Here is a 16968-nt window from a genome sequence, read left to right as displayed (position 1 = left end):
AGGAGGCACAGTCCAGGCTGTGACTTCTTTGCAGAAAAGTTCACTATAGCTGAAGACAAACGATTACAAGAGGAAAACTAATGAAAAAACACTGAATTAGCAAATTCAAAATACAGTAAAAGCATGCTTTCGCTGTGGATCCCCACAACACCTTGCAAGCTATACAGCATGTCCGGCAAAAGTAGCTCAGTGCAACCATTGCAAGAAGATTGGGCATTTTGCTAAATTATGTCACAGCAGCCAGTTCAATCAACAGGTGCATGCAGTTACAATTTCAGATGTTACCATGCTGAGCGTGGACAAAATCACTACTACACATATTCCAGAACAAATAAAGTGCACTGTAAATGTTTCCGCCATACCCTCAGGCAAATCTCACTCTATTCAGCTAATGTTGGACACTGGCTCAGCAGTATCTATACTACCTGATTCCATCTATTTGCATTACTTTAAAGATGTGCCTCTTACTGAACCCAAACTTCACTTGGTGTGCTATTTGAAAAACCATATTCCAGTACATGGCTGCCTGCCAGCAATAGTTACTTTTGGTGATTGCTGTGTAACTGCAGAGTTCTACATTGTTCACAAAGGTACTCCTATCCTTGGCAGAGATTCATTGGCTGCTTTAAATCTCAGGGTAGTTAATAAGCAAATTGATCTTCCTCAGCAAAGTACTCTTGTGGTACACACACCAGTTTCAGCTGGGACCCAACACCAGGTTGAGGAGAAACTTGGCTGTGCTTATGGGTTTCTGTATAAAGTCAAAATGCAGAATAATGTGATGCCTATACGACAGAAGTTACAGCACTTCCATTTTCAGTCAGGGAAGCTGTTTAAGAGGAACTTAGAAAACTTGTTCAAAAGGACATTATTGAAGAGATTGACTCACCTATAGTAGTGACGCAAAAGAAGGGTGGAGGCATTTGCCTTAGTGTGAACTTAAGGGAGTCAAATAAAGCTATTGTGATTGACAGCCATCCTCTTCCTCAGATAGAAGAAGTATTTGCAGAACTTCATGGATCTTCTATCAAGATGTTTTCTACTCTTGATTTGCAGACCGCATACTTCTAGGTTATGTTGCATGAAGACAGCAGAGACCTCACAGCATTTATTACATATGAGGGACTATTTCATTTTAAATGTGTTCCATAGTGTCTCACATCTGTCCCAAGTGCCTTCCAAATAATGATGTCATTGATTCTGGAAAATATGGATGGATATAGTAGTTAGGTACCTAGATGGATGGATGGATTGATGGAAGTTTGTCTTACAAAAGAACAATAGAAAACTTGGATCCAGATGTTCAGTTGATGTAAATCCGAATAGCTCTCTATATTTTCTTAGCAGAAAATAACTAGGACATCAAAAATTTGAATTATTATCAACAGTTGATGCAGCGAAATGACCCACTATTTGTATTCATTATGGTGGTGACAAAAGCCGCCAGCTCTTGTCCAAGTGGCCAGAGGGGAAATATATCCACCATTCACTGTTTTTAATCTTGAACACAAAGACAAAAGTAGCCTCTTTGCTGTTCCCAGATGAGGTCCTGCTGGACACCAGACACTACGGGTGAAATCCTGTCCCCATTGAATTAAAAATTCCCTTTGACTTAAACGGGGCAAGTTTTTCATCCTGGGGCATTTACCAGAGAGAAGGGTGAAAGACAGTCATTATGAAAGGAGACTGGGTTTCTGGTTGTTAAAGTTTCTCAGGTCTTGGGGTTTCGGGCAGCCCCTCCCTCTGAAAGAAACAGATACTAATGCCCAGAATTCTGTCAGAGCAGTTGGTCCTCCATCCACCAGGCTCTAATATGTAGTTCAGTAAAGTCTATCAGGGTCCTCTGGTAAAGCAAGAAAAATTGGAGAAAGAGCAAAAATTAAGTTTGATTCTGACCATTGTCCCCAGATGATACACACTAATATTTTACCTTCCCTGCTCCCTTCTCAGATCCCCTTCCCCAGCCAACATTGAATGTTGATCCCCCTTGGGAGTGGTGAGAGAAGGAGGTGCTGTGCTTCTCTCCTGTGTGGTCCCTGGGATTGCTGTCCATTGGAGGTTTCATTTCTACAAGGTTGGTGTTGAGATCATGCCCAGGGATGCAGGGTCAGCACACAGTGGTGTAGCTTATAGCACTATGGAAACTGGTGGTCACCTTTCCAACTGGTCTATGCTCCATATCCCACAAACAACTCCAAAGAGCACTGGGGAATATGCCTGTGAATGTGAGGGGGATGTGAGCGGGTGGTGGATTCTGTCTTCCAGGAGTGAGGTTGTCTATGTCGAGGTGGGAGGTGAGATTCTCCATCACTCTGAATGACCCTCAAACATACCCAAGAGTAACATATACCCCAAACTTCCCCCTCCCACAGGACAGAAAGGTCCCTATAGCAACCTGTGAGATATAGAAATCACTACAGAGACATGCATGCACAGAGAGTCAAAGAAGGACTCCAGATAGAATGATGTCAAGAGAAATATTCGTTAAAGGCCAGATATTCTGTTGAGAGGAAATGTCTGTCTCTCCAGCTGTCCCAAACAAATCCTGAGGTACCTGATACTTCACCAGATGTTCTCCTCTCTACTATTTCAAATGAGTTTTTGGCTTCGGGAACTTGTGGTGGCTCTCTCTTTCATCACCATCATCGGCATCATCTTCTTGATCTCCAACTGCTGCTGGCACAATGAAGATAACAGGCTTGCCGGCTGGCCCCCACGTTTTGCACCTCTCATTCTCATGTCATGGGAAATTTCCCAAACAAAGTATCCCATTTGTAATGAAATTTCTCCTCTTGATTATCAGCCCAAAGTGGAAGGTCTGAGAATGTGTTCACTGTACAGATCTCCATTTTATCTCTCATCCCAATGGATCAGAAAGGATTCACATGTCAGATGCTGTGTACACTAGGTTCAATATCCACACACTGAGCCTCTGGGGTGGGATGTGGTAGACATCTAACAGCTGCTTAGCAACATTAAAGAACAGATAGGAACTTAAGAAGAATCTCACACTCAGGGGGAAAGGTAAAAGGTTTCACCAAGCTGGGACCTGGGATGCTCAGTTACTGGTGAAAGTGCCAGGATTGCCTACAGTCTCATATGCCAACCACTGCACTCAAACTCACCTGCTCCGACTCATATCTGAGTGAAATTGGGTTTTTTGCCTTTACTGTGTGTTTACTCTTAGGCTGCTTTGTTTTTATAATTGTGCGTATGTTCAGATCTTCAAATCAGTGCTCAGGATCCCCTCTGAGCAGGGCCAACATAAAGCTTTCTCCACCTGCCTTCCTCACCTCACTGTGGTCTCCCTGTTTGTTTGCACTGGCATCTTTGCCTACCTGAAACCCACCTCCAGCTCCCCATCTGCTCTGGATCTTGTAGTGGCTGTTCTCTATTCCGTATTGCCACCAATGATGAATCCAATTATCTACAGCATGAGGAACAAAGAGATCAAAGCTGCCCTGAGGAGATTGACTGGGTGTAGGTAATTCACCAAGAATTAATTTTCTGTCTTTCTCTAATTAAAGTTTTCTTACATAGTATCTTTAAGTATTCATTAACATCAGTTATTTCCATGACCACACAGCTTGCACACAAACAGGTCTGATTCTGATCTCAGTTGCACCAATGCAAATCCAGATTAACTCCACTGATGTCACTGCTGCTGGGTGATTTACACCAGTAGAAAATCTGCCATTGTGGGGGTCTCAGGCACTGGTGCCTCTTGGTCTCTCCTATTCTCTGCTGGTGGCACAGAACCATCTTGTCTCCTGAGGGCTGTGACACTTTGGTCTAATTTCAGTTGTTGAGTTTGGTGTACAGGTGCTGGGTGGTGTTGGCATACAGCAGGTCAGACTGGATGATCTAGTCATCCCTTCTGGCCTTGAACTCTATGACTCTGTGACTTTATGGATGTGCAGGGATGGGGGAGAGGAGAAGGGGCCACACAGAGAATAAGCACTAGTAGAGTCCATGGCGTTGCATTAGTACAACATTCTGTGATGCCCTGTCCTCCTGGATAGGGAGGTGACTCCAGCTCAGATGGAGCCCTTGACCCCTGCAGCTGTGCAGTGTCACTGTATAAACACCACCCATGGGCAGTGACTGTTCTGAGGCCCCTCTGTGCTCCACCTAGAGAATAGGGGGCTGTTCCAGTGGCTTTCAGGCAGCCTGGCTGTTCAGCTTAAGCTGTAGAAGCTCGTACTTTGGGCCCTAGATATGTCTGGATAAGTCCCCCGAGTGCTAGCCTAGATTAGATGGTGACCCTCGCATAGGCACAAGTGGACTGAGAACTTCAGGGGACCTAATTCCTGCACTAATCAGAGGCTGATGTTGCCTACCAACCTACTCTAGAACAGCAGCGGGAGTGAGACCTAAGAGGGGAGGGACTCCCTAGTGAGAGGAGGGGCAGGCTTATTCCTGGATCATCTCAGACATGCCCATTCCTAGTCCCTCTGCACCCTGGAGACCAAAGATGCATGGAATGGGCAGGGGTGTGTGTGTTGCTTTCAGCTCAGGTTGGTAGAACTGGTCAAAATAGCTTGTCAATGGGAAATGGTTTCCTCAACCTGTTTGTGACAGACGCTGCTATGTCTTTAGCTAAGTTAAACAGTCTGCCAATGGCTTAGAAAAATGTTTCCCAGCTCTTGACTAGGTTGGTCACTGACACATTCCCAGAATACCGGATTTGATGGGTTGGATCACAGAACCCTCCTTGGGAACTGCCACCTGGTGAGCCTAGACTACTTCTGAGCCTGTCTTCCCTACCAGCTTGGGACTTCAGTGCCTTGCCTGGTTTGAACCAGACACGCTAGCCTGCTACAGACACAGACCCAGGTCTGAACCACATCCGCCAAAAGCTGCAGGCTTAACTGAAAACAGCTTAAGAAGTGTTCCTGTCTCCAACAACTCAGGTACCCTACTCCAAATGGGGTCCAAACCCCAAATAAATCCATTTTGTCCTGTATAAAGTTTATACAGGATAAACTCATAAATTGTTCACCCTCTATAACGTGGATAGAGAGATATGCACAGCTGTTTGCCCCTCCCCCTAGGTATTAATACTTACTCTGGGTTAATTAATAAGCCAAAAGTGATTTTATTAAATGCAAAAAGTAGGATTTAAGTGGTTCCAAGTATTAACAGACACAACAAAGTGAATTACCAAGCAAAATAAAATAAAACACGCGAGTCTAAGCCTAATATAGTAAGAAAGTGATTCCAGATGAAATCTCACCCTCAGAGATGTTCCAGTAAGCTTCTTTTACAGACTAGCCTCCTTCTAGTCTGGGTCCAGCAATTATTCACAGCACTGTGGTTACTATCCTTTGTTCCAGTTTCTTTCAGGTCTCTTTTGGGGATGGAGAGGCTATCTCTTGAGCCAGCTGAGACAGAATGGGGGGATTTCCAGGGTTTTAAATAGACTTTCCCTTGTGGGTGAAAACCCCTTCTCCTCTCCTATGCAGAGTCCAGCAGCAAGATGAAGTTTTGGAGTTACCTGGGTAAGTCACATGTCCATGCATGACTCAGAGCTTTACCTGACGATGCCACATTCCCAGGAAAGCTCAGATGTGGATTGACATCTCTCAGAGTTCATTGTTATCTTAAGTGTTTCTGGATTGGGCACTTACTGAGAATAGTATTTTCTCAAGAAGCTGACCAACTGCTTCACTGAGGCGACTTAAAATCAAACAAGTACATAGCCAATACTCATAACTTTGAATGGAAAAATTATACAGGCATGCAAATAGGATGAATATATCCAGTAGATCATAACCTTTGCAGAGATATGTTACGTGGCACATCTAACATAAGACATATTCCAGTCATGTCATATTTACACTCATAACATATTTCTATAAAATATTATGGGGTTTATTATTTCTATAAAGCAATGTCACTCCGAACATTGTGGAACTTCTGGGAAAGCTGTGACTCCACCCCTGCCTCATGGCCATTCCTGCCAGTGTGACCTTGCACGCATGTCCCCTTATCCGTGGTACTGGACAAAACCATGTCTGCTTTTGTCTCAGTATTACACAGGGGACAAAGCACACAAAAAGGGGATTATCCAGCTTAAAACCAAATGAATGGCCAGCTACCTCGATCCACCATGCTCACCTCTTCCAAACAGCTTCTGAATGGCTTCCTAGATACCTCCTCTACTTGGAATATGTTCAAACAAACTGGATCTCCTGCATTCGGTCCTAGAGGCACTGATGGCAGGTATATTGTCCAACAGTGAACATCGTGGCTTCTTTCTGGAGTAGGGCCTAATGGAGTTAAAGGAGTCCTTGGGAACTTATGTTTGACTCCTTAGGCCTCTTAGAAAATCACAGCTCTGGTCTTAGACCAACCTCCTGTCTTCTCCCTAAATATGGCGTCTCTGGGTTAGGTGTCAGACACACTGCCTTGGGCAAGTGCACTTGCTTTATAGGTGAAAAGAAGGATTTAGTTCTTCAGGGCTCTCAATTAAGGACCAAACTAACGCGAGACTGAAAAGAGGCTTTAGTCTAGAATTTTAAAGGTCCCTAGGGGGTTTGGACCATATGTCTCATCAATGGAAATTTTTGCAGAATATTCATAGCATGTAAGGCCAGAAGGGAGCACTAGATCACCCAGTCTAGTCTTCTGACATCCTACAGATCACAGGCCATTTACCCCTGTCTTGCGCCCAGTAACTTATGTTTGAAGAACTCATGTTCCAGAAGGGCATTCAGTCTTGATCTAAAGACATCAAGAGATGGAGAATCCACCACTGGCCTTGGTAAAAGCTGCCAAGGTGAATTGGACGTCCTGTCCCCATTGAAGGGAATTTGTAAAGATACTTAGGGAATATGATAGATTTGAAGTTCTGAGCCTTATTGTATTCGTGTCCCATCATATGATTTAGCATATGGCACAAGGGATTTTGCTGCTCTTTGATCATATCCTCAGTAGTATTTACCATACTGGGAAGGAAAAGAAGGCTGAGTGGGGACCTGATAACAGTCTTCAAACATGTTATGGGTTGTAATAAAGAGGATGGTGATCAATTGTCCTCCATGTCCATTGAAGATAGGACAAGAAGTAATGGGCTCTGGAGCAAGGGAGATTTAGGTTAGAGATTAGGAAATGTTTTCTAACTCTAAGGACAGTTAAATTCTGGAATAGGCTGCCAAGGGAGGTTGTGGAATTCTCATCATTGGAGATTTTTTGAAGAACAGGTTGAACAAGCAACAGTCAGGGCTGGTCTAGATGTACTAGGTCCTGCCTCAGCTTCTCAAGGTCTTTTTCAGCCCCACATTTCTATGTTTCTGTGCTTCTATGATATACCTACAAAAGACAGGAGTTCACTTTTCTTTATTAGGTGGGCTGGCGCCAGCCACAGAATCAGCAGAGATATGGGCATGTTCTTCAAAGGGGAGGGCTATTCTTTCCAGGAATTAAAGATGGGATTTTCAAAGAGCCAGGCACCAGATTCCCCTTGGCTTCCAGTCCCTCCCACCCCATCATCTCTGTGATTCTAGGATCTCTAGTGGATATCAAAGATCATGAGTCAATGGACCCACAGCTGCACACCAGGGTATCATTGCCCATTATAGACACCTCCACTTCATCACTTAAGACCCGGTTTTCAAAAGTGTTTAGGTGCCTGGTAGGTTTTCTAAAGCCCCTAGGTGTCCAAAACTCATTGATTTCAGTGGGAGTTAGCTGCCTAGTTGCTTTTGAAAAACCCACTAGGTGACTAAATATCCCCTGGGGCTTGGATCCATAAAGAGACCCAGGCGTGGTGACCCACAATGCAGCAACACCTAACTTTTAGGCACCTATAAAATTACTGAGACAACAATAGGGTCACACACAGCCTGAGCTAGGCCCCCGGGCTCCCTATTCAATGGATAGGGAGAGACAAACATCTAAGAATGGGAGCCACAAAAACCAGATTGCTAGGAGGGGAGGCGTCTGAGCTAGCCGATGGGAGATGCCAAGGAGAGGAGTATGTGCTAGCTCAGAGAGAGATGCCTAAGTCCAGTCAGGGAGGTCCCTGTCTCTGCTAGTGAACCATGAACAGGGGAAGATAGGCGCATGCTCGGTCCGGGGCCTGATCCGGTAGTACCCTATACTTGATGACATCAAATGGATACTTCGATCTAATCAAAAATACCTCTCCCTCCCAAATTCCCAACCACCAGAAACATCTGGAACAAAGAAACAAATCAACTAACCAACAAAATACAGTATATCCTCACTAGAACAAACTCCTGGGGATCGAAGACATTTGTTCGTTAAAACCAGGGGTACATTATAGCAAAAGAGCCAAGCTGCCGGGGGCAGCAGCTGACACCTTGAGCCCCATGGCCATGGCAGAGGTTGACAGGTCTTCCAGCCCTGCATCGGTAGTTGGGGGCAGAGAGCTCCTCCAGCCTCGGGGCTGTCGTGGGGGCAGAATTTTACTCCCCGTCTTGAAAAAAGGAGAAGAGACAGAGACCCCATGAAGTCCCCTAGTGACTTTGATATGGTAACTGATTTTGTGTGGAAAGTGCTCTGATACCATGGTGATGGATTGCAGTTATGTTCTCATGGAAACAATAATGTCCACAGCTGATTATATTTATAAAGAAACACAGAATGAGACAATGGTCCTGGGAGAAAAATGGCTATTTTACTCTTTGGACAATAGTCTTGACCCAATCATTTTCCACACAGCAGCATAGATATCGTTGTTCCTCATGCTATAAATGATCGGATTCTTCATGGGAGGCAGAACAGAATTGAAAAAAAAAACAGCCACCATGAGATCCAGTCATGAGATTGAGCTGGAGGTGGGATTAATATAGGCAAAACTAGCAGTGCAAACAAACACGGAGACCACAATGAAGTGAAGGAGGCAGGTGGAGAAGGCTTTATGCCGGCTCTTCTCAAAGGGGATCTCAGCACTGTTTTGAAGGTCAGAACATAAGGCACAATTATATGACACTGAAAACTGGTAGAATGGTGTGGGCAGTTTTTACTCTGTCTTTACTCAGCCAAAACTCAGATTGGAGGAAATTCTGATCTCAGGGATGAAGCCAAAATAACTCCAATGACTTCAGCTCTACTCTGTTGTAACTGAGAACCCAGTCTGGCCCAACCAAAGTCTTGCTTGATTAAACACATATAAGTAACTCAAAATTTGGCTCCTAAATAGGCTTGTTCAGCAATTTATAACTATAGATCAATATATCAGCTGCAGATATTCCAAACCCAATTGTCTTCTCTCACGTACTTTGGAGAAAAGCAAAAATGCTACCCAGAAATAAGAACCTGGAGCTAATACACAGCGTGAATATTCCTGTGATTCACAACATGCATCTAGCCAGTGATTCCCAATTTTGTAGTTATACATTTGACTTTTCCCTTGGTAAGAGAAGAATTTTGCACTTGTCTTTATTGAATTTCCTCTTGTTGATTTTAGACCAAGTCTCCAATTTATCAAGGTCATTTTGAATTCTTATCCTGTCCTCCAAAGTCTTTGCAACCCCTCCCAGCTTGGTGTCATCTGGAAGATTTATAAGCATATTCTGTCCTCTGTTATCCAAGTTGTTAATAAAAATATTGAATAATGGCCTTAAAAATGCCACCAGAATAGAGTTGCAGGTTTTGATCTTAAAACTATGGGTGGAGATTTTCAACTAGGGACTGGGATTCCCAATTCCCATTAAAACTAATTGGAATTTTGGTGGCCAAATATCTATAGGCAACCTTGAAAATCCCATCACTGGTCATGTTGGCCCCACCATGAACACAAAATAGCCGATATCGCCAAGAGAGAGATGGAGTTGTGGAGTACTCTGAGGTGTTGCCTAATTCAGCTAAAATCTCACAGAATTAATTTTAATAGATCGGGTTAATAAATGGGGTAGAGGATCAGAATCCTCTTACTCCCTTCAAAAGATTCAAACTTTCTTTAAATAATTCATAGAAATTTAGAATTTTTTAAAAAAATCTACAATTTTGTGGGGGCTTTAGAGAAACTTTGTTCCCGTTTTTGGTGGAGATCAAATTAGATTAATAGATTCCAAGGCCATCAGGGACTGTCTAGTCTGACCTCCTGTATAACCCAGCCCAGAGAACATCCCCAAAACAATACCTAGAGCGGATCCTTTAGAAAAACATCCAATCTTGATTTGAAAGTTGTCAATGATGGAATCTACAAAATAAGTAATTAATAATAAACTAAGTGAGATATCCAAAGGGGATTAATGGAGCTGGGCACTCCTCTCCTGAAGAAAGCCAATAGGATTTAGACACACAATTCCAGTAGGTTCCTTTGAGTACTGCAGCCTGTCTGGATAATGAGAGCATGCAGTTACTTTGGAGTAGATAAAACTCTATGAGGGGTAGAAACTCACCTTCCTCACACCATAGACCATTCACTAGCTGAGGATGATGAGACTCCGCCATGGGCAGGTTATTCGAGAATTGTCCTCTATAGGGGCTCTTAGACTTTCCTCTGAATCAGGTGGTACTGGCCACTATCACGGGCAGAATACTGGACTGGATGGTCCAAACGTCTTACACAGTTAGACAGTTCCTATGACAAGCAGATGCTGTCAAATAAAATTGCAATGAATGTTGCACCCACATCAACTCAAACACATTTAATTTAGCTTTAATTACTCATTATTAAAGTTGGCCAAAATGAAAATTATACTTTTGTGGGAAATATCATTGTTTTGTTTTCATAGAAACATCCCATAATATTGCTTTTGGATGGGGGGGTGGGCAAAAAATGGAAACTGAAGACTGAAAAGTGTTTGCTTCTCAATAAACTTCTCTAGTAAAAATGCCAGTTTATAGTAAATATTTTCAAGTTTTGGGAAAAGATTTCTGATATTGAAAACTTTTCCCCAAAAACCTGAAAAAGTATACCAAAGAGTTTTCCATCTCCAGGTTTTCATAAAACCAAAACCAAAACCAACTTCCCCCAACGGACAAACAAAAACCCATAGAAAAATGAGTTGAAAATGAATTTCCTCACATCAAAATTATTTTCAATGACAAGCAATTTTTCTTCAAAAAGCTGTTTTGTCAGGAAGATATTTTTGAGTATCTCCACCCATTTTGAATTATCCCCCAAGTTGTAACTATTATCTCCATTGGATGGATGACAAACTGAGGAAAGGAGCGGTGAAGAGACTGAACAAAGCCAGAGGAATAGTTGGGATCAGCTCTCAGGACACCTTGGACCTTAGCTTTTAAATTAATTACTTATCTGATAGTTGAACCTGATATGAGGAGCCCATAATATTAGGTAAGAGACACTCTCCACCCCAAGGAACTAAAGCAGAAAAGACAGGAAAAGGGTGGGAGGGGAAAGACAGCCCCAGGGTATGATTTTCCCAAGGTAACGCAGCAGGTCAGCGGCAGGGCTAGGAATTGATCCCAGATGTCTGGAGTACAGTCCTGTGTGCCCATAGTATTTGCCTGACAGTCTTTCCTCTAGATGGTGCTGCTAATTTTAACTGTGATTATCTTCGTTTCTGGAAACTCTTTAGGGAAGTAAAGGGCCAGAGAAATTAATTTTTGCCTCTGGGCTGTTGAGGGCTCCATGGACTGAGTCCCACAAGCCCTTAGAAAACAGACATGGATAAATCACCTTCCTGCAGCACCAACCTTTTTGACACACAGCTCATCTGCAAACAGCACAGATCTCAGTGTATTTCCAGCAGCTCAGCCTCAGTGCTGTGGGGGAACAGCCTCTCATAATACAGTGATGGCGCATTAGATAGAGAGATAGAGCGGTGTGTATGGGGCTAGAGAGAGCGGGGCAACCAATTGCAGTCTGTAGCTGGAGGAGAAAAGACATCTCAGTCTGGGAGGATTACATAAAGACCAGCACCGAAAGTTTGCTATTGCAATGAAAAATATTTGGGGATTACAGAGTGGCTCTTGAAGGATGAAATTGTAAGTGACAATAGATATTTTTTTATAGTTTCACTCTTAGCTCAATTTGGGGATGGGAAACAGAGGCAGTCCAAAGCATTTACCTTAGGGAAGAGGGGGCAGAATATTCATTCCTTAGTTTCCTTCTATTGGGAGTGGGGGAATTGATCAAATTGACACACATATATTTAGAATGGATTGAGGAGTTTACATTAAAATTGTCCAAAAATTGTGACAAACACTGTCAGCTCGCTGTTACTTTTCTCTCTGTATACATTAGTTTGTTTTTATTGCTGTTTATCTATCTGTTTGTACTTTTCTCTCTCAATTTGTTTGTTTTTACTTCTCTATCTACCTCTTTGTGTTACTTCAGTGTTTCTCTCGAATTCTCTGTATCTGTTCTTTTCTTACTTGTGTCTCTCTGTCAGTTTGTTGTTACATCTATCTATCTATCTATCTATCTATCTATCTATCTATCTATCTATCTATCTATCTATCCATCATCAGTTTGTGTCTAGTTCTCAGTTTATTGTTACTTCTGTCTGTTAGATTGCTGCAAGGGCAGTTGAGTGAAGTGTGTTAGAGTAGTGGGGACTAGGAGCCAGGACTCCTGGGTTCTATCTCCAGCCCTGGAAAGGGAGGTGGGGTCTAGTGGGTAAGAGTAGTGGGGACTGAGAGCCAGAACTCTGGAGTTTTATGTGCGGTTCTGGGAGGAAGTTCAGTCTAGTGTGTAGAGGAGAGGAAACAGAACTGGGGGGGTGGTTCTATTTCTGTCTCTCATAAGCACTGTGGGACAGACACTTCTCGTAACTTGAAGCTGAGTGGTTAGGGCGCTCAGCTGGCCTGTGACATACTCAGATTCAATCCCTCCCTCTGATTGATGTTGAGAAGGGATTTGAATTCTCATTTTACAGGACAGTGCCTGCGCAGCTGGGCTCCGGGCTGTTCTGAAATGAGACTGTCTCAGTCTCTCCTGTTGAAGCTGCTCCACTCTGTATCAATAATTAAATAGTCATTGGAGCAGGGACTTAAACTTGGCTCTTCCAGACACCAGGTGCGTGCCCCAAGTACCAAGCTGGAGAATCACTCTCACTCGTGTTCGCTGGCCCAGTGACTCTCCATTGTCACTCGCAGCAGTCATTCCTGATGGCAGTGGAGAGTCACTGGGATGGAGGGTGAGATGCAGTCTGATGTAGTCATTAGAGGAGGGGACTGGGAGTCATGACACCTCATTTGTGTTCCCAGCTCTGGGATGGAGCTGAGTCCAGAACTCCTGGCCTGTATTTCCTGCTCCGGGAGGGGTGTTGCATTTAGTGGGTCAGAGCAGTGGGCAAACTGGGAGTCAGGACTCCTGGGTTCTCTTCCAAGCTCTTGGAGGGAGTTTAGTTGAGTGGTTAGAGAATCAGGAGGGGAGCTGTAATGTCTGTCTCTCACAGTGAGCATGGATATCCGGCTAGAATGGGGGATGGGGCATCAGGGCTCCTGAGCTTTATTCCTGACTCGAGTTTACTGTGTAATTATGGCGGGGTTTGGTCACCTCCATGTGAGATGGTGCTCCCGTTTAGAGCAGTTTAAATGGGGAGTAATTCCATGGCCTGCAGTGAAATTACCCCACATTCGCACCAGTGCCCTGACAGCAGAATCTGGCCAGCCAGACCCCCGATTCCCCTTGGTAAACTGATGATAGTGACATTTATACAATGTGATCCAGAGTTTGGGCACATCTGGGTGACAGAGGTATACAAATACCTCAAAAGCAATTGTTCCTAATTCTCCTCTCCATCACCCTGGTGTAAATTAGGAGTAACTGCACTGGAGTCCATTGAGCTGATTCTACTTTCTCTCATCCCAGTGTAAATCATGAGTAAGTCCACTGAAATCAGTGGAACTGTTTTCCCCATCCTCATTCCCATATTACACCAATCTTCACAAGCTAAGGGTCTGAATCAAGGAAATTCTGGTGGTTTTCACAAAAGGAGAGTTATTTAACTGATCTAACCCTGGCCCTTGTCCCTCCTTCTGCAACCATCACACGATGTCCTAAGAAAGAGAATGCCCAACCGAACCACCATGACCGAGTTCCTTCTCCTGGGATTCTCTGACATTTGGGAGCTGCAGATTTTGCACGTTCTGGTGTTTCTAGTGATTTACCTGGCAGCCCTGGTGGGGAATCTTCTTATCTTCATGGCCATAGCCTTCGACCACCGCCTTCACACTCCCATGTACTTCTTCCTGATGAATCTGTCCATCATAGATCTTGGCTCCATCTCTGTCACCATTCCCAAATCCATGGCCAACTCCCTCATGAACACCAAGTCCATTTCCTATGCTGGATGTGTTGCCCAAGTCTTTTTCCTCCTCTTCATGCTGGGATCGGATTTTTCCCTTCTCACAGTCATGGCGTACGACCGATATGTCGCTATCTGCCAACCACTGCACTATGAGGCAATGATGAACAGCAGAGCTTGTGTCCAACTTGCAGCTGGTTCCTGGATCAGTGGGATTCTCTTCTCTGTGTTACACACCGGGAACACGTTTGCATTGACCTTCTGTGGAGGCAACATGGTGGATCAGTTCTTCTGTGAAATCCCCCAGCTACTGAAGCTCACCTGTTCTGACTCATATCTAAGTGAAGTTGGGGTTATTGTCTTTAGTGTGTGTTTAGTCTTAGGCTTCTTTGTTTTTATCATTGTGTCATATGTTCAGATCTTCAAATCAGTGCTCAGCATCCCCTCTGAGCAGGGCCAACATAAAGCCTTCTCCACCTGCCTTCCTCACCTCACTGTGGTCTCCCTGTTTGTTTGTACTGGTGCCTTTGCCTACCTGAAACCCACCTCCAGTTCCCCATCTGCTCTGGATCTTGTGGTGGCTGTTCTCTATTCCGTATTGCCACCAATCATGAATCCAATTATCTACAGCATGAGGAGCAAGGAGATCAAAGCTGCCCTGAGGAGATTGACTGGGTGTAGGTAATTCACCAAGAATTAATTTTCTGTCTTTCTCTAATTAAAGTTTTCTTACATAGTATCTTTAAGTATACATTAATGTCAGTTATTTCCATGACCACACAGCTTGCACACAAACAGGTCTTATTCTGATTTCAGTTGCACCAATGGAAATCCAGATTAACTCCACTGATGTCACTGCTGCTGGGGTGATTTACACCAGCAGATAATCTGGTCCAATTGTGAAGTTAAATGGGTGCAGATTGTGTGTGCGAGAGGAATCAGAGATTCATTCTGTGCCAAAAAAATACCCAATACACTGCTTGGCCACTTGCAGCCATTCCATGGCCACTGAAAACAATGATGGGAGTTGTCTTTCTTGCGTGTGTGTATTTTCCTGGAGTGGTTTCATTGGAACTCAAGGAGTCAGACTGGTGTAAGACTGGGGTAGATCCTCAACACGTTCCATTGACTTTGGTGGTGCTAAAGCAATTTGCAGCATCTGTGGATCTGGCCTATTCCCTCCAATGGAGCTGTATAACCATTGCCACCAGCTGGGGACTGGGTCCATTGTCTTATAAACCACCATTCATGGCCTAACCACAAGAGGGGGACAAGGAGCCAGACTGTGTCAGTCTAGCTCACATGTACATTCAGACGTGTGAGAGATGGAGAGACTGGCTAGAAATTACAGGGAGGTTTATAACCACCAGCAGGGTGAGGTTCTTGAGCAGCCGCCCAATAGGAGTTGTGGGGGGCAAATGACAAAATTTGATTTAAGAGACAGCTGAACACATGTCTGAGTGGGATTGTATGACAGGGCTGTGGTGTTTAGATGTTGTTTAGAATATCATCGAATATCAGGGTTGGAAGGGACCTCAGGAGGTCATCTAGCCCAACCCCCTGCTCAAAGCAGGACCAATCCCCAACTAAATCATCCCAGCCAGGGCTTTGTCAAGCCTGACCTTAAAACCTTGAACTCTGTGACTTTATGGATGTGCATGGATGGGGAAGAGTAGAAGGGGCCACACAGAGAATAAACTCCAGTAGAGTCCATGGCGTTTCATTAGTACAACTGTCTGCAACACCCTCTCCTTCTGGCTGGGGGAGGTGACTCCAGCTCAAATGAAGCTCTTGATCTCTGCAGCCACGCAGTGTCACCATATAAACACCACCCATGGGCAGTGACTATTCTGAGGCCCCTCTGTGCCCCACCTAGAGGATAGGGGGCTGTTCCAGTGGCTTTCAGGCAGCCTGGTTGTTCAGCTCATGCTGTAGAAGCTCATGCTCTAGATGTCTCTGGTTGAATCCCCCGGGTGTCAGCCTAGATTAGCGGGTGATCCTCACATATGCACAAGTGGCCTGAGAACTTCAGGGGACCTAATTCCTGCACTAATCAGAGGCTGATGTTGCCTACCAACCTACTCTAGAACAGGAGCAGGAGTGAGACCTAAGAGGGGAGGGACTCCTTAGTGAGTGGAGGAGCAGGTTTATTCCTGGATCATCTCAGACATGCCCATTCCTAGTCCCTCTGCACCCTGGAGACCAAAGATGCATGGAATGGGCAGGGGTGTGAGTCTTGCTCTCAGCTCAGGTTGGTAGAACTGGTCAAAGTAACTTGTCAATGGGAAATGGTTTCCTCAACCTGTTCATGACAGATGCTGCTATGTTTTTAGCTGAGTAAAACAATCTGCCAATGGCTTAGAAAAATGTTTCCCAGCTCTTCCCTTGACTAGGTTGGCCACTGACACATTCCCAGAATACTGGATCTGACAGGTTGGATCACAGAACCCCCCTTGGGAGCTGCCATCTGTTGTACCTGGACTTCTTCTGAGCCTGTCTTCTCTGCCAGCTTGGGACTTCAGTGCCTTGCCTGGTTTGAACCAGACACGCTAGCCTGCTACAAACACAGAGCCAGGTCTGAACCACATCCACCAAAAGCTGCAGGCTTAACTGAAAACAGCTTAAGAAGTGTTCCTGTCTCCAACAATCAGGTACCCTACTCCAAATGGGGTCCAAACCCCAAATAAATCCATTTTACCCTGTGTAAAGTATAGACAGGATAAACTCATACATTTTTCACTCTCTATAATGCTGATAGAGAGATATGCTCAGG

At 44.3% G+C, this 16968-nt stretch overlaps 1 protein-coding gene across 1 annotated transcript; it reads left to right on the top strand.

The window, feature by feature from the left end:
- Nucleotides 1-13959: 13959 nt before the first annotated feature.
- On the top strand, nt 13960-14880 carry LOC144275179 (olfactory receptor 14A16-like). The gene has a single exon (XM_077834335.1). The coding sequence runs from the start codon at nt 13960-13962 to the stop codon at nt 14878-14880; it is 921 nt and encodes a 306-aa protein (XP_077690461.1).
- The last annotated feature ends 2088 nt before the right edge of the window (nt 14881-16968 follow it).

The sequence above is a fragment of the Eretmochelys imbricata genome, chromosome 14 (genome assembly GCF_965152235.1).
Source record: "Eretmochelys imbricata isolate rEreImb1 chromosome 14, rEreImb1.hap1, whole genome shotgun sequence".
NCBI classification, from domain to species: domain Eukaryota; kingdom Metazoa; phylum Chordata; order Testudines; family Cheloniidae; genus Eretmochelys; species Eretmochelys imbricata.
This window is presented reverse-complemented; position numbering and strand designations above follow the sequence as displayed.